General features: G+C 47.0%; 2 protein-coding genes across 3 annotated transcripts in view; one reads left to right on the forward strand and one right to left on the reverse strand.

The window, feature by feature from the left end:
- Lsm11 (U6 snRNA-associated Sm-like protein LSm11) overlaps positions 1-11,140 on the forward strand; it is a 36,247-nt gene extending 25,107 nt beyond the window's left edge. Inside the window, exons 4-5 of the mRNA XM_076797787.1 lie at positions 4,018-4,156; positions 10,553-11,140. Coding sequence (XP_076653902.1) covers positions 4,018-4,156; positions 10,553-10,701 — 288 coding nt within the window. The 3' untranslated portion in view covers positions 10,702-11,140. The remainder of the gene's footprint in view (positions 1-4,017; positions 4,157-10,552) is intronic.
- Eip74ef (Ecdysone-induced protein E74) overlaps positions 1-24,146 on the reverse strand; it is a 221,124-nt gene that overhangs the window by 188,757 nt on the left and 8,221 nt on the right. The gene's annotated exons all lie outside the window — the stretch shown is intronic.

A 24,146-nucleotide genomic window follows, 5' to 3' on the forward strand; every position in this document is an offset into this window, starting at 1 on the left:
CAAAAATTAATAAAAATCGTACGATTCGAACAGCTTGATAAATTCAATTTAACGTAATATCTCTGGAAGATTGCTCAAAATGTGTACTATTACATTAAAATGAATCTTTCCTGCATTTGTAACAAAACGTTCAACAATCTTCCATAATAGTTAAGTAATATTATTCCCGATTTTTTTAGAGGTGGTCACTCGAAATCGTGGTGGTCTCGGTTGTTCGCGAGAATCATCCCCGAGAAAGAATGTTTTTCGCGACTCTTAATAACTGATTTAAAATTCTGAAAAAATAGCTCATATACAGCTGGTTTGCAGCTTCATTTTCGTTTTTGTTTCATCGAAATATCTCGAGAAATAGCTGAGAAAATAATAGGCAAAGTTCGTTCACCCTCGTGTTGAACGAAGTTCTACGAAACAGTGATTCAGGCAAAGAACATGAGACAAAAAAAGGAAAGCAAATTAAAATTAGCATCGCTTTCGATTCTTCCTGGGGAATGCAAATGGGTTAACTCGATTGTCAGCGTTGGTTCGTCGGCCCGCGAGAGAAAAAGCTAATCATTAAATTGATACAATTGATCTTCCTGCGGAAGCGGCCGCCGTTCTCAACGAGGCGGGATCTGGTTCCTAATTAAACTCCTTTCGCTCGGCTAATTACTTTCATTGAGTTTCATCGCGGCGAGTCGCATCAGCGGCTCCTCGCGAAGCCGCGACCAACGCAGATCCTAATCCGTGGCCTTCAGCGACGCGAGCGCGCATCCGGAAAAATGATTTTATCGATCGTCCTTCGATCATCGCGTTCCGTCGGATCGACGAAGAAAGCGAGGCCGGTTCGTCGGATCGTTTCGATCGATCGATCCGCTTGATTTCGACGCGTATCGGACGTAACGCGACGCGGATAATGAACGGTTGCGTAACGACGAACGCGAGGAAAAATAAAAAGGAGAAGATCGACAGATGGGACGCGCCTGATGGGAATCGACGATCGTCATTACACGACTCTTCTGTTCCCGTTGTCCGGCAGCTTGTTTATTGCTCGTCGACGCTCGTTACGGATTGTTTGCGTTATTATTATTATTTTCCCGGCCTCGTCGCGCGGCTGCCGGGAGGACGCTGCTGCGATTCGAGTGATCGATCGCGCGAAAGGAATATCGATGGAACCTCGATTATTTGAAACGGGAACCGGCGGAGTTGGCAAAATAAAAATAAAAAATGCAAAATAAAAATTGTCTACGTTAAAGGTAAGAAATGGCTCGAAATTTCATTCCTCCTTTAATAACTTTGTTAAATCGTCTCACTATTTTAAATTTTGCCTACTCATTTTCGCCGTAGGTGCATAAAGTCCGCTGTCTACTTATGGATTTTATGAATTTGAAAACAGTAAAATGATTAAGCGTGTTTGAGCCTGTCGAAATTATTAGAGGGAGCGTGACAATTTTATTTGGCTCCTGTTTCTTATAACTCTGTCAATCTTACGGATTAAAACGGATCCTTCTGCACACATATTCTACAACATTTATGCTCAAGGAAAATGGAGAAAAATTGATCTTTTTGAAAATGAAAAGCCAGAACACTCCCTTAAGAGGCAGAAACGCAGCCGAGGCGTGTTCGCGAACGGGAATGTTTAACGAGGAGATTGTCGGTGCCGGAGATGTCGAGATACTATTCTCAGTTGGATCATGGTTTTCGTCGACGGTGATCGGCGGGATCCTTGGACCAGCGATTCAGCGAATCTCGGAACGCAAGCAAGCAGCCGACGCGGTCGTCCTTCGCGGTTAATCGACGGATCCTGCCGGACCAGCAAGGATATATGCCTCCGTGGAATCTTGAGGACTCCTAGAATCGACTCTATCCGGCTCCCCGCGGCGTCCTTCCCTCAGCTCGATCACTATGACACACGCGCCGAGGCCCAATGACGATCGTACAAGGCTTGGAAAAGCGTTTTGAAGCCTTGACGAACGCTTTCGAGCTGCCCGAACGCGAAACTGTCCTTTCGTTTCAATAATTCCTCGCGCGCGCGAGAGCACAAAACCGATCGAAAAAGCGAGGATTTCGCGCGTTTCATAGTCGTCGATTGGCTCGCTGATTTCAATTAGGACGAAACTTGAAAAATTACATTTTCCGAATTTTTGGGAATTTTTCTCGGGAATACTATTGGACCTTTTTCATTTGGGATCTGCACGCATATTCGCTGCTATTTGAAGGACATGTGTGATTTTTATCAAGCAAGAATAATCAAAATTACATCAGATATTTATATTTTTGGAGAGTATGTTTTGAAGAACATGGGTCAACGGGTGTCCGGTGGAATTTTTCTTTTAGAATCTTCAGGATATATATCCCTTGATCACGCAATTTTGATTTGTTTTGCGTGAAAAAAAAATCACACTGGCACTCCAAATACCAAGGAATATGTGTGCAAAATCTTAATGCAAAAGGTTCGATATTTCTGCAGAAAAAAATTCGTGCGGAAACGGCCTCGCAAAACCAGAATACCGCATTAACAGAAGAATGCAGAGAACGAGTCGCTGTGCTTACAATAGAAATGAAGTTAAAATGGCAAAGAAGACGCGCCGCGGAACAGGTATCGAAAGAGTTATAATACTTTTCGATGGACTCTATTTAGAAATGTTTCTCGTAGTGTTTAAATAGAACCGTGAAAACGTTCCTTAAAGCTGTCCACGTTGAATCAACAAAACGATTAAGACACGAAAGTGCGTCCTCAGAAATTTACGATCGTGTCAGGAAAATGAGAAATAAAAGCCTAATTCTCTCGAGATCGATAGGCATCGAACGAGCGCGCGCCAGAGAGAGAGAGAGAGAGAGAGAGAGAGAGAGAGAGAGAGAGAGAAGGCCGGATAGGAAGGAGAGGCCCGAGTGACAGAGTCGTAGTCACGCAATTAGTTTTCATTGCGACAAAGCCGGGCGTATATCAGTGCGAAAGGCATTGAAGGGGGCCTTGCCACGGCCTGCACTTCCGCGTATCAGCCGGCTATCTTGTCTCGCGTGGTATCTGCGCGACAAACAACAGGCTCGCGCTCGTTTTCTCGTAGACACGGTCGCGCGTACCGTCATTAACGCGATTGTCGTGCGGAAAATGGACAGAGTGTCGCGTGAGCGGCACCGGCTATCGCGACCCGGTCCGCTTTCTTCGGCTAACAAGAAAAGAACAAGCGAGAAAAATGCATTCTCTCGCTTGTTCTCTCGCGCCGGCAACAACAGAGCACAGAAAACAGAAGATCCGGTGGGTAAAGTGCGCGCCGCCGTTCGAAAGGGGTCGAGATCGATCACGAGGAGTAGGGGGAGGGAAGGGGAGGCATTTTTGCAGGACAAAAGGGTCGGGAAAAGGGGGCGATCTCTCGGAGACTCGAAAAAGAAAGAGACAACGGGGAGGAGCGTCTGCAATTTGTCGCGATCGCCGACCGCTAATGGCTTCTTTTCTCCTTTCTCCCGTTGGTCCGCCTCGCGTCGCAAAAACCGTACAATTAGCCCGTACAAATTATGCACGTGTCGCTGGCGGGTTGCGTGCAAAAAATTGCCCGCTCCTCTCCCCTGCTCGCCCGGAGTCATCGATCAACGACGCAACACACACGGAGGAACCAGCAGCAGCATCGGCATCAGCATCGGCGTACGTGGCCGCGCTCTTCTTCTTCTTCTGTGCTCCCGCCAGTATATGCACCGGTGCGCGGCGCGCGATCGCGAGTACGAACACGTACGATCTGAAATAGGAGGATCGAGGGGATGCGTGTGCTACCTGCGTGCTTATTTTCGAGAGGTCGAGACACGAACGAGGGAGCAGAGAGAGAGAGAGGAGAGAGAGCGAGAGAGAGAGAGATAGTTGCCGCCGGTGTCTCGGGCTCCCGTTCTCTCGCGAGAACGCTTTACCTGGAACGGTTGCACGACGCTATAGCTATTCGCTGTCGATGCTTCTGGCTGTTGCTACTGTCGATGGCCGACGGCGTGCGGTGTGCGACGCGAGACTCTCCACGATTTAAAAGGAATAATCGCTCGTCCTTTGTGCCGAAGGTCCACACGAGGAACGCGAGCGGCATAAGGGGACACGTGGAGGCATACGTGGCTGCCTTCGACAAACACTGGAACCTCGCGCTCGAGGACTGCTTCGAGGTTTGGACCCGCAAAGTCAAGAGGAAAGCGCCTGCCCTCGGTAGTATTCCCTCTTTCTTTCTTTCTTTCTTTCTTTCTTCCTCTTCTTCGCTCGCCATTTGTCTCTCGCTCTCTGTCCCTCTACGCCGCTTCTATTCTCGGTGACCATAGATCCGATGCTAATCGTCCGGCTCGGAGAATATCAATAAGGACTCCGCGGTCCCCCCTCGCGTTTTATTTCCAGCGGGTCGTTAACACGTTCATTGCCGCACGAATCTCACGCGTCTCACTCTAGTTTCGCCTGTTTTGTTCGTACGAGCGATCACCCCTCCTACTAGACCGCGGATCTTTATGTAAAATGAAAATTTTCTACCCTGGCAAGGATCAGGGGTCAGCAGAAATTTCATTCTTTAACACTAGGCTTACGGGACCCGTCAAAATGACGGGTTCTAATATTTTTAATTTAAAATTATTCAGACTCTAAGGATGCATACATGAGAAATTATTTAGCACATTTATTTCTTTGGGTATATTTTATTTTTAAAATATTGCTAAAAATGTGGGTAGCACATTATTTTCATAAAGTAATGCAAAATAGTCACTTCAAGTGCTCCGTAAACCTAGTGTTAATAACTTCGAGGAGCTAGAAATAATTCATCGGTATTATTAACTTATTGACTATAATTTTTTGACTGTTCTAAGCTTGCAAAATTTTAAAAAAATTCTAGAATACGTATTGATGTCCCTATTTCAATCTATAGTCCTTGGAACGTCGAATGTTGAAAGCGGTAAAGGAAAAGAATAGATATCGAAAAGAAAAGAATTCGAGAGTGAGCTTTCGCTCTGCATAAACGACTCCTTTAAATTGCATCCTCTTATTGCTGTCGTAAATGCACGAATCCGCTGTGTAGCTATGACTAAAACTTCACACGATATTCCAGTTAACTTCAGTGTTCATTGTCGATCGAAATGCATCGACGAGGTCGTCTGTTACGAACACACAAGACTCGACGGTCTGGTTACAAGCTTGCATTTTATTCTGCAAGCTGTCATATTGTGAAAAGCCCCCCGATCCCGTACTTTCAATTATGTCACCCCGACCGCTGAACATTTGAAGACCTTGGCGCCGACACCGGGCAAGTCCACTTTCTACTGGAGTTGAACTTGTCATTCGAGACATTTTTCAGGATCTGGACATTCACAAAATGCCAGCAAAATTCTACCAAGCAATTGTCATTTCTGAAACTTCTCGCACGACTGGTCAGCGAAAGAAAACCTCGAGAAAAAAGACAAAATCTCGAGACGAGCTTGTTCGAATTTATACGCGTTAAAAATTCGGAGAAAGATTGATGCGAATGTTGGACGTGAATGATCGAGACGCCGAGAGAATTTGTCATCCGTGAAGCTTCTGACGGAAGCCGATCGCGCGATCCAGAAACAAAAAGAGAAGGATCCGAGCTTGTTCGAACCAGGATTTGTTCCCTCGGGAAAACAGCTTTTCCGTTAGTTATGGTAATGCCTCGGACCGTGAATCGAAGCTAACGAACGCGTTTCCCCTGACTCACGGCGCGTTGCGGCACGGTCAGAGGGGCAATCAGTCATCCGTCTCAGGGTTAATTACCTTGGACGATTCAGCGGCGTTTCGCGAGAGACCGTTGTTCGGCGGCCATTTATCGGCCTCGACGAACCTTCCCATCTCCGGTTCTGCGGAGCATGCGAGCAATACAGAACACAGAAGCCGCGCGCGGATCGCCGTGGAAATTTTCAAATGATACATAATGGACGCGGTCGGTGCGCGCCTCCAGAATTTCAATACGCGCCGCGGCGGCCGCAACCACGCTCTCGCGTACTACGCGAGCCAATGCGAATCCAATTTAGTCCTTCCTACGCTCGTCTGACCATGAATGACTCCTACTACTGGCCGTGTGTCAATGGAACACGCTCGCGCGTCTCCCTATTTACGAGAGCCGATCGATCCGCGCGCTACCAAACGAACGCCGTTCGTTCCGAGTATAGTAAACCATCGGGGTTCGAATAAAAATTGTCTCGTTCGAAAAAAGAGGAGGCAAAGTTCAGTCACTTACCGAGGCCGGGGAAAATAAGCGAAATGCGAACTGAGGCGAGAGAACACGAGACTGTTCCTCGTTTCGTCACTTATTCGAGGCCTTGCTTTAAGCAAGTTACCAGAACTTATTTCAGCCCTCATGGTTACAATATTAACACTCGGGATCCTGAGAGTTCTAGCCCTATGCTGGAATCATTTCTCACCCGATATTTCAGTACAGTTCTTTTCCGGTAGGGTAAGGGACCCCTTACTGTGTCTGTATTATTTTTGCTTATTTTTAAAGCATAATGAATATTAAAATTAAAACTAATTTTAATGAGAAAAATTTCTTTTTTGGGGTATTATTCTTAGTACCATGCATGTTAACTTTTGTCAATTTTTATTTCACCGAACAAACTCGTTCGATTTTATAAAATTTTCTAACCAGCCGGATGGGCACTCAAAGTGTTAAAATGAAATAAAATTGGCGTCTTTTTCAAATAGGAGAACTTAATTGGTTCGAAGAACTTTTGTTCACAAAATTCGAAGCAAAATGTCTCCTAAATTTCAGTGACAACGGACGTCCACTGGAAGACACATTATCTTAAACAAAATCGACAGAGTAAAACGTTGGAATAAAAATTCCGAGTTTCCAGGATTCCTTCTCGAAAAGCAGAACAAGAGAAACTGTTTGCGTAGAGATCGACAGTCCAACGATTGGAGTGGGACACGTGCCACACGCTTTCCGTTTCCCGTACCACTCACGTGTCTTCCCGCACACGTGATTGGCTTGTTCGCACTAAAACAATTAACCCACGGAGTACGGACTTTCCAAGAACGACGGTGGTCGGTGAAAAGAACCAGTGGAATTTGTTACTCTCTTGTTGATAACATTCTGAATTAAAATTTTCACTGCCACTACCATTCTGGAGTGGGTATTTCAACATTCACGCGAGTGCGTCGGCAGTATGATTCTCGCAAGGGTGCCGGGTCGAAACGACCCGAATATTGACCGGAGTAAATGACGCGGTACTCTAGTATCAAAATAACGTATCAGAAAATAGGATGGGAGATCAAACGAACCTAAAATTGTGGAAGGCCTGAATTGCTCGAAGCAACGCCCACGAGATTCCGAAAGCTTTCAGACGTTTCAAAATCAGATCGCAAACATCGATCGCAGTGTTAAGATCGATCGGTGCGTCGAGAGATCGACGTGAGCCGCGATCGTTGTCAAAAACACGGGGCGGCGTGCGCGTGCCATTTGCCGCGCGTTTATTTACACGGAAAGGAGGAAGTTACGGAAGCCAGGAGAGAGAAAGAGAGTGGGAAAGAGTGCGGCGGAGAGAGAGAGAGAGAGAGAGAGAGAGAGAGAGAGAGAGAGAGAGAAGGATCCTGAGGACGCCCCTTTACGCTAGGGGCAAGGACCGACCTTGACTACGTAGTGGTTGCTACGTTCGATACAAGACCCATGTGCCTCGCGTCGTTCGTTTCCCTTTTTTCCTCTCCCGCTCTTTCTCTCTTTCTCACGTTCCCCTGAGCGCCGAACGCGCCGCTCTCTCTCTCTCCCTCTCCTTCCCTCTTTCTCTCTCCGGCTGCTCCTCTTCCCACTACTCCCGTTTTCCTGGTGCTCCGCGTCTCTTCCTTCCTTCCGTTCTTCCTTCTTCTTTCCTTGTTCCGCTGCACACGAGCCCGCGCAACCGCTGGCACAACCGCTGGCACAACCGCTGGCACAACCGCTGGCACACGTTCCCATTCATTCACGTGGTACGCTAGGTCCGCACGTGCGACCGCAATCGCATCTTTGGTCGAACGCATCCGTCCCGACGCACAAACGCCGTTCAACCCCGCCCCCGTGATCGCGTTCTCGCCGCAGGATTCGACCGAATTTGCGAGTCGATCGAATTCATCTATACAGGGTGTCCCAACAATCTTGCACTGGCTTGAAGTAATTGACTCCCGAGGTCATTTCAAGCAACTTCTTCCTTTAAGAAAACGTTCTGCGCGGCTGCGTTAACGAGTTATTCGCGAAAAACGCGGACCAATCGGAGCTCGGCTACAGCTGATAGCAGCGTTGCTATTGGCCGAGTCGGAATCCGTCCACTGTAGCCGCGCTCCGATTGGTCCGTATTTTTGGTGAATAACAACTTGCCAAAGCCGCGCAGAACGTTTTCGCAAAGGACAAAGTTACTTCAAATGATCTCGGGAATCAACCCTTCCATGATCCGTTAAAACGTCAAGAATTATGAAATAATCGCCGGTAGATAATGTGTTAAAAACCCCACAAATGTTCCAAAAACTCTGTGTAAGGAAATTTGTCCCTTAAGTTTCTGTTGCTGTTGGAGGATCTATTTAAAAAATCCACAGATTTCCAAAAATTATGGATCAGTCGCCGGTAGATAATGTCGAGACAATATCAACGCGCAATTATCGCGTAACGAAGGCAACCGGACGACATGCCACAACAAGATCGTTTCGAATCTCGCCCAGACACGTATAGAGATCGATACTCCCCGGTGCGGTAGCGTTATCCGAGGATCGAGGAAAAGAAGCTCCCGGATAAGGATCTCGGCTCGTAAATCAACGAAATGATTCGACAGTTTTTACACCGGCGCCGGGGCGAGGGAGATTAATTAATTCGCGGGCGACGCGCGCGTTGAAACGAAGGAAAAGGGAAGGTACTCGCGCCCGAAAGGGAAACACAGACGAAGGAAGGAAACGGAGTAGGACTCGGGAGTCGTGTACGAGCTCGAGAAGGGCGGCCCTTCCCTCCGAGAACGGTAATCGCGGGACACGGCGCGAGTTCAGGGTTAGTTGGCCTACTGACGTACTTTAGGATATCCTGAGGGGTCGAGAGGTCGTTGATACGGGGCGGCCAGGGTGGAGGGCCGGCGCGACCTTGAACAGCAACTTCCAGGATCGATGTCTGCGGTGTACACGTGTCCCAGCGACTTCCTCGTGGTACGCCCCTCCCCCCCTTCTCGAGTCCTATTCAAGCCCTACGCCCTTCTGCTTCCCCTCGAAAGAACGAGCCGGACACGTGCCGACACATAAACAACCTTTCGAGACTTACCTCGTGACCCGTCGACGCTCTCTCTCTCTCTCTCTCTCTCTCTCTCTCTCTCTCTCTCTCTCTCTCTCTCTCTCTATCTCTCTCTGTGAACGGACCCTGGATGACGTCAACCTTAAGCTTTTTGCGCCGTGCTTCGCTACAGCTTTGATTGCCGAACACACGTCGAATGTGAGTTTCTTGTAACAATGTCCCCATGCGTTGAGGATCGCGATGATTGATCCTAATGCAATTTTTTGATAGTTTGAACCTCCTGTCAATTCTTAGTTATTGTTCCGTTCAGGGCAAGCGCAGTTTTTATTTTTAAGTGCTGCGAAAGCCTCGATTTCTGTTGTGCATCGTATTGTATTTATATCCGGTATGAAAATGACGCGTTGCCGTGCTCCAGTGGAAACGGTCAGCCACGCGCAGACATTCTAGTGGATTGCTTCCGTTTAATAGTCCACTAGTTTCTCAGATCGAACAATTGCACGGTTTCTGCTTTTGAATGCTGTGAAAACCTCGATTGCGCATTGTATTTATATTCGGGATCGTACAAGAATGACGGCTTCGCTGTGTTCAAGTGGAAACGGCCAGCCTCGAGCAGACACTGTGGTCTATGCAGATTATTCCTATTTAACAGCTCCGGCGCACGACGAACTTTCGAAACGATGATCCCAATACCAATGACTTCTGGATACTGTGAACTCTTTAATTTCTTTCAGTTCGTGTCGTATTTTTTCAAAATACTGCACAGTAGATTGTTTCGAAAAACTGTCTATATGCATTTGATGTGGCAGTATGCGTACAGTAAATTTACAGACAGTTGATTCATACACGAAACACAATCTGATGATTGAAATGGTAACATTGTAATTGAGGCATCCATATTTATTCGTTTCATACGATTTGCAATTAGAATTCATGCAAATATAATAGGAACTTCTGTCAACCGTATTCGGGACGGTACAAATGTTAGTTATACTTTGAGGCTTTGAGGGAAATAATTTTCCACTTGAAACTGAAATATCTGTTTTCATTTTTAATATGTTCAATAGGCTGGAAATAATATAACAATATTTTTGTTCCGATGTTTCCACTGTTTTAAGTTACACCGCATTTCTGTCATAAATGCACAAAATCCGTCGTATACCCGTCGATTTCTAACTCGGATTTTCTATATCTCCGCAGTGAAATAGAGAGAGAGAGAGAGAGAGAGAGAGAGAGAGAGAGAGAGAGAGAGAGAGAGAGAGAGAGAGAGAGAGAGAGTATGTCGACGGAGCGAGAGCGTAGAGAGAAAGAGCAGGGTGTTCCCATAGTAGAAGGAAAATCCTGAAACGCTTTTTAAATGGCTCCTAATCCATTAGGTGGGCCGAGCGCGACGACGGCGAACGATGAATCCGCGGCCAAAGTGGTCGTGACGAAGATCGAGGGAAAGAGGGAGACCTTGGAGAGACACGTGCCGCAAATGCTGCTGAGGGGAGAGCATGTCGCTATAATCGTCAAAACCAATTGAGCCGGTGAATACGGCCTAGCTGTGGACGGGAGCGGATGGTTGCGACGTCGCCAACGAACTGCAACATCCAGTGCACCGATCCGACGCATCTGACATTCTTCTACAGTTCCTCCGCTGCTTGTACAGACATTTTAATAAAAGTGTACACTCCGAAAATCCTTTCGAACTCGTTTGGCGGCCCACGAAATCTGTACGCAACTTGCAGAGCACCGATCAATCCTAATCATAGCCATAATATTATTGTAACAACTATCCTAAACCTCCCTCATTATTTTTATTTTCGATGCATTCCATGTTGACTCGCTGTAAACCTATTTGAAGGTCATTGAAATCTATTTGGATCTCTCAGGGAGCCAATCAGACGCGTCTGGCGTTCTCTGGAAGTTCCTCCGCTATTTCTATATGAATCTCGATAAAAATGTTCACATAAAAACGTGCACTAGGTGAAATCTTTTCGAATCCATTTGAAGACTTCCGGTGTATCGATCGAGCCAATTCAATAAAGTTTTCCTAAATTTGTTCTACTATTTTTGGAACAAACCTCAGAATCTACATACTCTACGTTAACACTGTACGAGACCCGTCACAATGGCAGAGGATACGACCACGCAATAAATATAAACGTCATTGCGACCATAAAATAAATCATACCGCGAGGAATAAACCAACGTATGTCTCGCGGCGACGCTTTCTGCGAGAACATTTTCCGCGTTTAGGAAAGGAAAATCCTTTCCCGTGCAAACGAGCAGAATCTTTCCGAACCCGTTCAAAGCCCGACGAAGTCGAGCCGCGACTTTCTCGCGGAAAAAGAAGTTAATCTACATCTCCGTTCGGCCTTCGTCGCGGTGTCTAGTCGAGGAGAGCTGCGGGCAGTTATCGAGAAAAAGGAGAGGGAAAAAGAGAGAGACAGAGAGAGAGAGAGAGAGAGAAAGGCCGGCGCTGATAGGTCTCGGTCTGATCCGCGGCGTGACCATCGACGAGGAGGTTCTTTCGAAGAAAGTAAATTCGTAATTGTTCGGTGTGTCGGTGCGGCTGGGACTAACTCGTCGCTGCCACGAATGGCAGTGGGTTTTCTTGCAACGGTGCTCGTTGCACGCGAACAGTTTCCCTTTCTCTCTCCCACTCTCTCCCTCTCTTTCCTTCTTTCTCTTTCTACGCTCTTTACGCTCCTCGGCGTAGTGCACCCGGAACGCGCATCTTGGGAAATAAGAAAGTTTCGGGGGATTGAACGCGCAGACCGGTAGGCGATGTAATGACAGTTCCGGGGACACTGACTTCGATCCCGAACTCGCATCGAGTCATCGCGCTCGCGACCATTCTGAAAAACCTGAGGACACGTACATTCTCACAAATTATACAAGTTCAAACGTCCGTGGAAATGTTGAAAACATTTTTTCGCAAATCAACCCACCATGGATTTCAAGATTAAAGCTGCCCCTTTACAACTGGACCTCAAAACTTCATGTACGATTTTTTTTTACTGTTTTATGGGTCAAAAACGAGGTACAAGTTCGGTAACCGCGTAAGGTGGAAGTACACCTTTCGTTCAAAGTTAAATAGATCGGCCAAAAAAAAAATCGTACAATAAGTTTTGAGGTCTCGTTGCAAAGAGGAAGCTTCAATCTTTAAATCCATGGTGGATTCATTCATGAAAAAATTTTTTTCATGGTTTTACAGTCGTTTGAACTTGTCGCATTTTTTAAGATAAACGTGTCCTCGGATCTTCGCCTGCTGCGTCGTGCAAAATTTTTCTGGGAAAAAATGAACGACATGTCCAGAAAGTAGAGAATTCAAGCTTTAAAGTGAGTCGAGACTTAATGTCGAATTATTTTTTTTTTTAACGAAGCTATCGCAATATCAATATCCGCAATTTTTCGATAATGGGAAATTTGATGTTCGAGCAGCTGCGTAGTATGTGTTTGATTACCGAATTACTTGAAAATCACGAGAACGAATCGGATCGTTCCCATCGCTAGCGAAAACACGGAAACTCGAGACTGCATTGAACGCCGCGGACAAGATCAAAGGGGAAAATGATTAGCCTACCAGCTTTCGGGTTCGAGGTAGGATCGAATGGCCGATACTGTTGCCTGTCGCATCGTTGCATTGGAGTGCACGTTCGGATTTCCGGTCGATAGCGAACCCGAGACTTTAATTAAAAATTTCGGAAAACGACGCTCATTCGCGAATTTCGCGATTCAATTCCGGACAATCGTTTTCACGAGCATTTCTCTCGCAAAAGTTCCTCTGTTTTTCGAGGCGAGGCGCTCCGAGGGAAATTTTTCGAAAAGAAACCTTGGTGATTAGCCTCGAAATTTCCTTAAGAAAATAGGCTGTTTGTTTATTAACGCCTCGAGAGTGTGAACCTCCCCGGCAACAATGGTCTTTCGTTAACGCGGTCCGCGCAACGGGCCTTTCATTTCCAGGCTTGATTTCTTGTTGTTCTGGGCTTTCGAGGAATGTGAAAGAATTCTGAGGTACTTATTATAGCCTCTAGCATAATGTGCAAGCCATGTTTTAACGGACGTTCAAACCTTTTTGCGGGAAGCATGAAAACTCGACGGGAAATTGTGAACAAACGGTAATACACGTTTTCCTGTATTTTACACATGAGTGTGTAAAAATCTACGGTATTATGATAACTAAGACGTTATTGTTTCCATAATCTGTTCGCACAATTTTGTCTGCGACAGTGCGATAGTATATTTTTCTTCACTTCCGTTAATTCCTCGCTGTACAATAACGAGTCAGATAAATGCCTCAAACAAAATCCACCAAATAATCAAACACAGTTTATTTAATATTCATACCTTCGAGTAAATACAGATATAGTATAAAGTTCTCTTTTTTTAGGAAAAACAAATAGCTACAGCCACGACGGAAATCCTGTTGCAAGGAATCAAACTGAAACGATGGGCAAGAATACAGAGCCACGGACAATATAAATTTGCTTTTTCTTCCAGGAAATTCCAACAAAGAAATTCTAATCACCGTGCACCGAAAGGAAATCCTAGTGCAAGGGATTAAAAGAAATTCTACTCATCTGCCGCCGGTGTATAATCATTGGCAAAGATGCAGAATCGCAGACAATATAAATTTTCTTTTGCAGGAAATTCGCGCCAACAAAGAAGTCTCAATTACCGCGCGCTCGAGAAAAAAAAAATCGCAGTTCAAGAGATCGTTAAAAACCTTCTCGGGAAGATCAGCAGCACCGAGTGTCTCTATCATCCCGGCGCAGTTTGCATGTGAATAACTCGCAGTCTAAGGCGATCCATAATCGACACTGTTTATCGTACCGATCAACGAAGTCTGGATCCGGCATTGCAATTAACAGACCGCGGATTTTTGTTCGTCGATCGCACCTCGCGGGATTTTTCTTCTGGCCGGAACAGGCGTCGATAGTGCATCGTTTTCTGCGTCGCGGAAAAGTGCATCGCCGTGGAGAGCGGGGGCCCCACGGTGAAAGCAAGAGAGGCCCTGTGGGCCCCCGTGTCCCCTAGATGTGCAGAAGGGGCCCGGGGGGGAGGGAGAGCCTCTCACTTTCGCTCTCCGGAGAAAGTCTGGCCGTCGCTGCCGCCTGGGCCCCGTCCCCCTTTCAGGGCCCCTCGCCCTCAAGATTGCGCACGTTTGCGAACGTTTGTGAACGTTGTCCCCGATCAACAACCTAACCACCTTCTAGCCAACCCTCCTGCCCGTGCCCCTCGCCCCGAAGCCCCGCCAAGCTCGCTCCTAGGCCGCCCCTGACTTCGCAAAAGCGCTTACATTGCACTCGCCAAGGCGAGCACGACTCTCCTAGCTTCGCTGCTGTGCACACGACAGAGAAAGGGAGCGAGAGGGAGAGAGTGAGAGTCAGAGAAAGAAAGAAAGAGAGAGAGAGAGAGTTGGAACGAGGAGAAAAAGAGCCGAGGCAGTGAGAGGCAGAGAGAGAGAGAGAGAGAGAGAGAGAGAGAGAGATTCTTCTCTCCGGGCCCCCCTCCGCCCGCCACTTGTGCACTTCTTCTACGGTGTGCTCTCGAGCTGACGGGGGTTAATGCACTCCTAGAGCAAGCCATAACCTTAGCCGGGGCCCCGGAGAAGCGCGGGAATCTCGGCTCGTCGCCGACCGAGCTCAGCTCTACTCTCTTTCTGCTCTCTCTCTCTCTCTCTCTCTCTCTCTCTCTCTCTCTCTCTCTCTCTCTCTCTCTCTCTCTCTCTCTGCCCGTGTTTATGGAATCTCCCGTGATCGATAATCGCAGCAACCAATGATGCGACCACCTTTTGTGCAAATGGGGAGCACGTTGCATCCCCCAGAGAAAGCTGTTGGTTCTATTCGGATCGGAACGCGTTGCCGATGAGCTCCCGACGAATGATTTTGATCTAGTGTGCCGGTGGAGATGATCGAGGCGGTGCGGTGCGCCGAAAAGTGGGAGTTGGTTGTCCGACGATGGAGGAGGTAGTGAAGCACTATAGTACTGTAATACTGCAAGTCACAAATTCTGTAAAATGTGATAGTAAAAAGAAATTTTGTGTCCCATTTATGTAACTCATGCAGGCTTACATTACGTAACAAAAATGTCAAGCTGTGCAAAAGTGGTGTTAAAAAGTCGGAAGAATTGAACATTTAAGACTTTGTTTAAAGGTTCACTTAAGTTCGTTTAATTCGTCCGGGACTTCGACCTATGACTTGACTCTCTAAACAAGACCTCAAAAAATGCTTTCCCCAAAGACGAGGCAAAAACATTTGAATTCTTTTCATACCACCACAACAGACACGGTGTGTCTAATAATTGGGCGAAATTGTAACTAGGTCGTTATCGAAGATGGTAGAACGTACAGAATGTGTGTGTTCAGGTGTGATGGTACAATGTACAAAAAAGTTTTGCGTGGTTTAACAAGCTGTGCCATCCTGTAATGCTGCACGGTATAAGTTGAACAGCGAACAAGTAGTTTTACAATGCGATTGCACTCGTTTTTTGAACGCTACTCTATGATTTCGTTCGCCACGAATCGATTGCTCGTGCTATTCTGAATGAAAAAGTATTAGCTTCTAGAGTACTTAGCATCTAGTTTGGCATCTGGTTTAGCATCTACAATAACCGTTCAAATGTTCCATCATTACGGGGATAAACGCTACGGTGATCTTTGCAACTGCACCGCGATGCACTTCCGCAAAAAGTTGCATTACAGGCTCTGATACCGCTTGTTTAACCATGCGAAACTTTCTATGCACTGTGAAATGCAGTTCCTATTTCTTTGCCCACAAAGTACTCGTCACGAGCGGGACTGCGAATTATATGCAATTTAATGACAAAATTGGACGAGCGAACATTAAACTAGTAGGAAAATTGAAAGAAATGTCAGTACATTATTTTTTTGTTTGGTTTCTACCCCCGGCAATTAATACAGAAAATATTTATTTTGCAGGAGGATCAAGCGTTAAACGAAGAAAGGAGTTTTGTTCGGTTTCTATCTCTTGTAATTGACACAGAAAATGTTTATTTTCCAGAAGGATCAAGCGCTAAAGAAAATAAGAAATTTTATTTGGTTCCTATCTCTTACAATAGACACAGAAAATTTTTGTTTTGAAAGAGCGACGGAGAGCACGTTGTGGCCAGCAATGGGCACAGATCGCGGTAGGCGTCATCGAACACGGTGGACGGGGAGTCATCGATGATTCCAAGGTGACCCGAAAAAATGGCTGAAACGTCGAACATCGAGATTCGCGGACACGGAACCTTGATGCTCATTGTCTCGCAGCGATAATTGGACGTACTTGGCTAGAGATTCGAGCGAGTATACGCACGAGGGAGATCGACCGCGATAAAGAGAAGCAGAGAGCAAGAGAGAGAGAGAGAGGGAGAGAAATCGCGCGACTCGGTGGACGAGAATAGCCTCCGTCTCTGTTCACCGTTGAAAATCCGTCTCGTTCGTTCGCGTTAGACGATAGAACACAGAGAGGTAGACGGCGACGTCGGTCCAGGGCCGACGAGCGAGAACGCCTTGGAGGCGTAATGACGATCGTAGAAACTCTCGAGGCCGGTCCACGAGGAGCCGGTAGAATTTTCTGAACAAGCTGGAAGCGGGAACGCGACAGAAAACTCGAAGAAAAGACGCGGCAGACATCGATATCTCGATCACCGCTCGGGTATCGGGTTTTACGGCGCTGCCCCCGATCCGATCTTGAATCGCGAAGGTCGGAGCCGCGATAACGGCAATCCGCGAGATCGATTCGCGAAATCGACCGGCCACCGATTCCAAACCCTTCCGGCTCGAAATCCCGTCGAGTCGGGCTATCGAAAATTTCGCGATTCTCCAAAAAGGGTCCCCACAATTTTCGGGATTTTTCTAGGGAGTCCCGAAAATCCCGATATAATCGTGGATCCAGCAACTATCGAAATCCCGACCCGAGCCGACCCGACTCGACATTTTCGGGTTCTCGCACACCTCTAACCGAGATCGGATCGGAACTGCGCCGATATCGAGCTCGATCGAGCCGCTCTATCTTTTTCTGTCGCAATGGCGCGAGCCGTGACGCTGCCGAAATGTTTACCGAAAAAACAACGGCGTCGGAGCAATTTAACGCCGTTGCAAAACGATTCGCAGTCCATAAACAAACCAAGGTCGGAACCGAACGGAACGGAACGGGGGAGAGACCACGCTCGGCGGAAAATTCCAGATCGCGTCCGTCCTCGAATTTAAACGATAATCAGAGCGACAGGGAGAAAGAGAGAGAGAGAGAGGAGGACCGAGAGACTGAACGCGCGCACTATGAACCAACCTCGCCTCCAAATGAACCGTCGATCTTTATCTAGCTGGAGTATCAACAATGTGCCGAGCGCGCGACGCTGCAACGACGAAAGTCGGATTATTGTGCACGCATTTGCAGCACCGCGACGATACCCGACGACGACGCCGTCAGTCGATCGCCAGAGGCGTCTACGACACCGTCAGACATCGTTTTCTTCCGAGAGAACGACCAGGAAAAGCACAGGTACGCGAGTGCACATCGGTTTCCGCATTTGAGATCTGTTTCGTGGCGATCCGCGACCTTGAGCCCGTGATATAGCGATCGAAGACCTTGTATAACAGTGTTAACCCCAGTGTTCCCTTTAACAATGGAGTTCGGCTTCGCTTCGATCCACACCTGATCGAAATCGTCGATTACTCGATTTCTGCCGACTAACCCTCTGACGAATATGTTTTAAGAATAATTTCTCCGCATAGATGTTTTATTCCGTAAATCGTTAACATCAGGAACTAGAAGGTACTAGCGTGTTGGCAACAAGAGTCCGCGCGTCGTTTTTCGCTTTTCCGAGATGCAGTCTTTTCGGGGCCAATAATAATCGACCTTCGACCTATCGATCGGCAAACATCGAATCGCGGAACTCGTCGGTTTCGGCGCGCGGGTAAACAAATCCGGCGGGCTCTTAACGAGCGATTCATGGGCGCGGCGAGTGACGCAAATCGAAAAACACTCTCTGACGTGGAAATCGGCGGAGCCAATGTCAACGCCGGGTCCCGATCCGCGGGAAAATTCGCGACCGTTCCGCCAGAAACGGCGCGCCGCGACGCGTGGGCTCTGTTCGCGTTTCGAAGATTCGCGTTCTCGCTCGGATCCGCGGGTCGAGGCGTTGAAAATAACATCTTAAACGTCCCTGACGAGGTGGGAACGTTCGGTTTGCCGCGGATACAGTGTTAGCGCGTGATTTGCACTTCCTAGTCTATCTCGCGGCACCAACACACCGATCGCGAATCCTCGCGAGTATTCTACGCGAGCGAGCGAGCTGGACGGAGAAACTGCTAAACAGAAGAGAGATATGGTGTTTGCGGGTGAGAGAGAGGCAGAGAGAGAGAGAGAGAGAGAGAGAGAGAGAGAGAGAGAGACTCTAGCACTCGCAAGCGTTGCACGTGTGCGCGCGGTGTCGGTGTAAAACTAACAATAATAATAAGGTTGAGTCATGTGGGGCCTTCGAGCGCAAAGAAGGGCCTTGATTTGTGCCCCGGGCAAGGCGAAGATCTCTCTCGCTCCGCTGCTCGATCGTTTCTCTCTCTCTCTCCCTCTCTCTCTCTCTCTCTCTCTCTCTCCCTCTCTCTCTCTCTCTCTCTCGTTTCTTCCTCGATTCGACTCGGCTTGCGCTTTTTTGGAGCCGGGATCTCGACGTCATACAGAAACCGACTCGAGGGCAAGCGGATCGTGAAACGCTTATATCGAAATCCGGGGACCTCGCGAGGATTTTCATGAACGAGACTCCGATCGATCTAGATCCTCCTTGCTCGATCCCGAACAAATTCGTGTAACCGAGTAAATTCCTCCCGAGTGAAGTCCGTTTAATTTATTTACTTACGGCGGAAGGCGTTGTTGCAATGGTTTCACACGTTCGTCGTATCAATTTCACACAGTTTTTATAAATATTCAATAAAAATCGCGGACGGAAATATTTTTTAGCATAGCTCCCGGACTCGAATTTCCTTGACTTGATTCCTTGAATCGGAATCGTATACCGAGAAGTAGAAGAATTAAATGAAGCGAAATCAACTTTTGGGACAGTCTAATATTTAAGCTGGAAATTGTTGACGAGGGAGAGAGACTCGATTATGGCGGAGATCGAACATATCACGAAGTCACGCCGCGTTTTAATGGTCATTGGCAAGCGGGAGACACCTTGCCCCGAAGCCGACGGACACTTTTCAACGAATCGCTCGACGGGACCTCCATTCGCGAGGATCGTCGATAAAGACACGTTCCTTTTTTTTTTCTGTTTTAATAATATTCGCGTCTACTCCAACTCGCGGTCCTGACAAACGCAGGCCCGCGAATCGCTGTCACGCCAGTCCGACTCTCCAACAATCGAACCCGCTGATTCCGATCGATTCTCGAACCATCGCGGCTTTCGGCCGATTCGTTTTAAGGCTCGCTTCGAAGGACATTTATTTATTCAAATAAACAGCACACGTTTGGCGTGCAAATTGACTCGTGGCCGTCGTGAACGATCAGTTGTAACTTAATTTTAAATTCGAATCTTCCACTCGCCAAGTTAAAAATTTATTAACTGTTTATAAGACGGAGTCAGAGAGTGATTTATGCAAAATAAAAATTGTCTGCGTCGGTTGCAAGAAACTGGAGCCAGATAAACAGTTTATCATTTCAATAATTTCAACAAGAGTTGTAGATTGGTATTCTTAAATCATTTTAATCTTCTTACTGTTTTAGCTCCTACTCGTTTTTGCCATAAATGCGTAAAAGCCGCAGCGTGATACAGTGTCGCCAGATCGAGACTTGTCCCCCCACTCCAATTTCCCCTTCTACCGCGCCATTCCCCTCCGCCTCGGTCACGTGACGTGTTTCGTCTCTGTCGTGCATACTCCGGTACTGGCAGAGAGGGGGTAGCTTTTTCCCCTCAATTCGTGCGCCCTCCCCTCATCTGGCAACACTGGTCTAGTAACCAATGTAAATAGGATATAATTTCTATGAATTAGTAATTTTATTGTGAAAAAAATTAAATGTTTCTCAAATATGAGGGCAAACCGGAATGACAAATTAACTGGGGAGTTAAAAGTTTAATCTTAAAATGCAGCATCTAAAATTAATAAATGATAATAAACGACAGATAAAATCCGATTAAGAGACTGGAAACGACGACTACCACTTTTGCATACAATTCTTCGTCGACTCTCGCGACGATGCGCTTGCGTGCGCTCGATCGCTGCATCGATATTATGCAAATCGAGACGGATCAAAGTTCGCATTGCATCCTACAATTTTCCTTCCTACAAAAATCGCCAAAGGGCATCAACTTCGCTGCAACGTCCCCGTGACATTGTTGGCGCTTCTTAAAAAACGCGATTCGTATAGATGCCATAAATTTCGAAGCCGGGCCAACGGCGATTCGAACGAGTCGCAGTCTTGGAGGAAAAGCTCGGGGACACGGGGCGAAAGCTGCCCGGTGAACTGTCGCGAGAAATTCCGGTCTCGTTAATTAAACTTAATTGCGAGGTTCCCGCGGCGTTCGATGGACTCGGCGGCGCTTGACTGGCGTCTCGCGAAAATCGAAATTGAAATTGAAATTGAAATTGAAACAGCGGCGTATCAATTACATGGGGAAGGTTCCGCTCACGTGACACGTTAAGTGAGCACACGATCATGGTCGAGCCTTCTGCGATCTCATCGGCGCGATATTAATAACAGTTTTCAGCGCGTCCTCATCTCGTTTCGAATCTATCAGTGATCCGTAATGTCTATCCCGGCTGATCGCAGCCGGTGATCGCCGAAATTCGAGTAAATAAAAGCAACGGTCGCCGGTGGATCGTTCCCCGGTGATCTCGTCGATCGAAACCGGTTCCAACGGGGAGGAGGAAGCCGGTGAACGCAACAAAGTATCCGACAGAGAGACGGAGAGGAAGATCAGATGTAATGAAAAAGTTATGTCGGAGGCGACGTGCTATTTTTAAGCGTAATAGGGACCAGAACCATACCGCCGGTTACGTGTCACATTTATTTCCGTTGTAAATACATGCGACTCTTCCCGACGTCATTCGCCGACGATTCCAAGTGCAACTGCATAAAGCTACCTATATGTACAGCGAATGGACACTTAACCCTTCCAGCGCGACGGCTGATCGTCTTCTCCACAAAAATACTATAAATTGAAACCTCTGTGGAAACATAAAAAAAAGTTTTTTCATGAACGAATCTTCCACAGATTTGAAGATTGAACCTTCCCCTTTACAACACGACCTCGAAACTGGCTGTACGATTTTTTTTTGTGTCGAACTATTCAACTTTAACACTAGATCGACCGGAGCTGTCAAAGTGACTGTTTCCTAATTTTTTCTTTTACAATTACTGTAATTGTAAAAATGTTTTCATCGGAAATTTTTTAATGAACCTCTTCATTGAAGCACATATTACAATAAAAGTTGTATGCAGTCTGAATGGGCACAGTCTTGTCACTGTTACAAAGCAATATACGTCAGTCGCATTTATTGCTCGGTCGTTCTAGTGTTAAACGAATTGTGAATTAGTTACCATTGGCAGCTAGTGGATGAGAAGACGCGGCGACACGAAGAAGCATAATTTTTCAGAAACAGGTGAAGAAACGTTGAAACTCGGGATACAGAAAATTGTTCCGCATTTTTTCCAGCTGACCACGGAATCGTGTCGGAGCCGCTGATTGGCCACGATCGAAAAAAAAAACGCTCGCTGTCGCAATCGAGAGCGTCACACACCGGTATGACGTTTGTTCCGATCGATCGCGGCCATTTCGTTGCGCCACGAAAATCGGAACTCGTAACATCGTTGCAATTCGCTTGTCGCGATTAATATACAACGCTTGCGCCGGGCGCTGTTGTGCAAGGGACGCGGAAAGTAACACACTCGCCTCGATCCTCCTCGAAGTCGAACTTTGAACGCGATCAGCGCCGTCGCACCTGCACCGTCGATCCCCAGCGAGCGATCAGGCAGACGATGATTGAAATCGTTTACTTTGTAACGATTGCTCGCGACGGTATTTGCATAATTGCGGCAAGCTGCGCCGCGGAGAGAACGTTGCGGATCGAGATCGTCGACGACGCGTCGTGTAAACAGGGTAATTAGCGCGGATCGAGGAGCATCTTCGTCGTGCCGATACACTTGTCGCTCGATCTCCTGGATCTTTACACGCGGCGAACTACAGCATGTGTAGACACCTTCGACAGTTTTGATTAACACTAAGCAACATTATAATTGGCTAGTACGTATTGTCTTGTAAAAACAAGATTTTGGACATATTCTTGGATAAATAAGTCCGTTGGATCAATCCCCATAGAGCCATTTTTGTAAGTTCAATAATTGCGAAATAAAAAATCTGAGGTCGGTCATTTGACTGGTGGCGGTAGGTTCGTTGTTGAAATGTCTAAAGTATTTAAAGGATTTTGCGGGATTGTTTAAACTTTGGATTCAATGGCTGGTAAAGGTGTTACACAAGCCGATATTAATGAAACTTTTGCTTGAACATTTCCTCTAGCTCCGATAGTTTGTAAGATATTGAATGATATTTTCGACGCCCAACTCTGGGGGCTGTTTTCACCCCTTCGATGTGGACGATGGTCGACGATGAAAAAGAAACATGTGCCGCATATTTTCCTAAGGAATACTTCTCAGAAAGGTTTCGTTAAAATCTGCTTGTGCAACTTGATGGGTTCCCTTGTGATTCCAGACTTTCAGGATTTCCATGAAAATCAAAATTTTCAAGGCACAAGAGTATCGCGAGTTCGAAGAGTTTTGGACTTTGAATCGTATTCAAAGTGATTCGAAAATGCACTATATAATACAGGTCCGAAGCGATTCGAAGCGTCTCCAATTCCATCACGAGTCGGGAGTAGGTGGAAGCGATCGGAGCGAATCGCGAATAAACCGCGGATGTGGGAAGAGGAAGCAACGGTGATACCGTTGAAAGAAACGAGATCGAGTTTAGTCGAACGCGGTATAGACGTGTCTAGGTGTTACTGCGAGAGCGGCCTTCCAAGCTCGCGCAGCCTTCCGTTTTTATTGCGCTGCGAGTTGTCGCGTTAGCGTCGAGCCGGCTTCTCTCGGCTCGGGCTTCTCGGGGCCGAGACTTATTCTCTCTCTCTCTCTCTCTCTCTCTCTCTCTCTCTCTCTCTCTCTCTCTCTCTCTCTCTCTCTCTCTCTCTCTCTCTCTCCCTCTCTCTCTATCTCTCTCTCCCTCTCCTTCTCTCTTTTTCTCTCTCTCTCTTTCTCTCGCTCTTTCCTTCTCGAGCTGAGAGTTAAACGAGCCAAGTTAAACGATCTCTCACCGATGGACAAGCTGTGACATCACCGCACACCGGAATCGCCCGCTAGAATTCCATGCACGCGGGCACCGACGCGACGCGTCGCAACGCTCTATTTACACCTTCGGACGCGTCCGCAGAGTCGCACTGGGCCCTCGTTTATACTAATCAATTAATGCTAAACTTCGTGTATACAATCTCTTCACCGGGACTCACATACGGTGAGCAGTTAGCGAGCCTCTATTTTCTCCCATAAGCGCGCGTGATACTCGCCGTACAACGCGCCGCGCCGGAACGTCTCGACGTCTCAATTTCACGCCATAAATACAGCTATTCGAAGGCCACTGTTCCTTTGCGATTTTACAATTTTCCAGCGTCGCAATGGCAAATTAATGTTTAACCCTCGCATGGTAGGGTCTTCCGTGACCCCAGCTAAATTTTCTACGTAGCGTTCTCCGCTGATGTACAGCAAAATAATTGCAGAAATGAAGCTTCTCTAGCTTCTTTGAACCGTTTGAATTTTGTGGGCTCATACTTTAAAGTATCTCAGTAAATTTTTGCAAAATTTTTAGGGTCACCCCAGTGTGAAGATCTGAGGAAAGTACGGTCTGAAAAAAAACACCATTTGAAAGTTAAATGCGAAGCTTTGCAATTCGATTTTAATGCAAGTGCTAAGGGAAAACATACGAATTTCATTC

This window comes from Halictus rubicundus, chromosome 12 (genome assembly GCF_050948215.1).
Source record: "Halictus rubicundus isolate RS-2024b chromosome 12, iyHalRubi1_principal, whole genome shotgun sequence".
In the NCBI taxonomy this organism is placed as follows: Eukaryota; Metazoa; Arthropoda; class Insecta; order Hymenoptera; family Halictidae; genus Halictus; species Halictus rubicundus.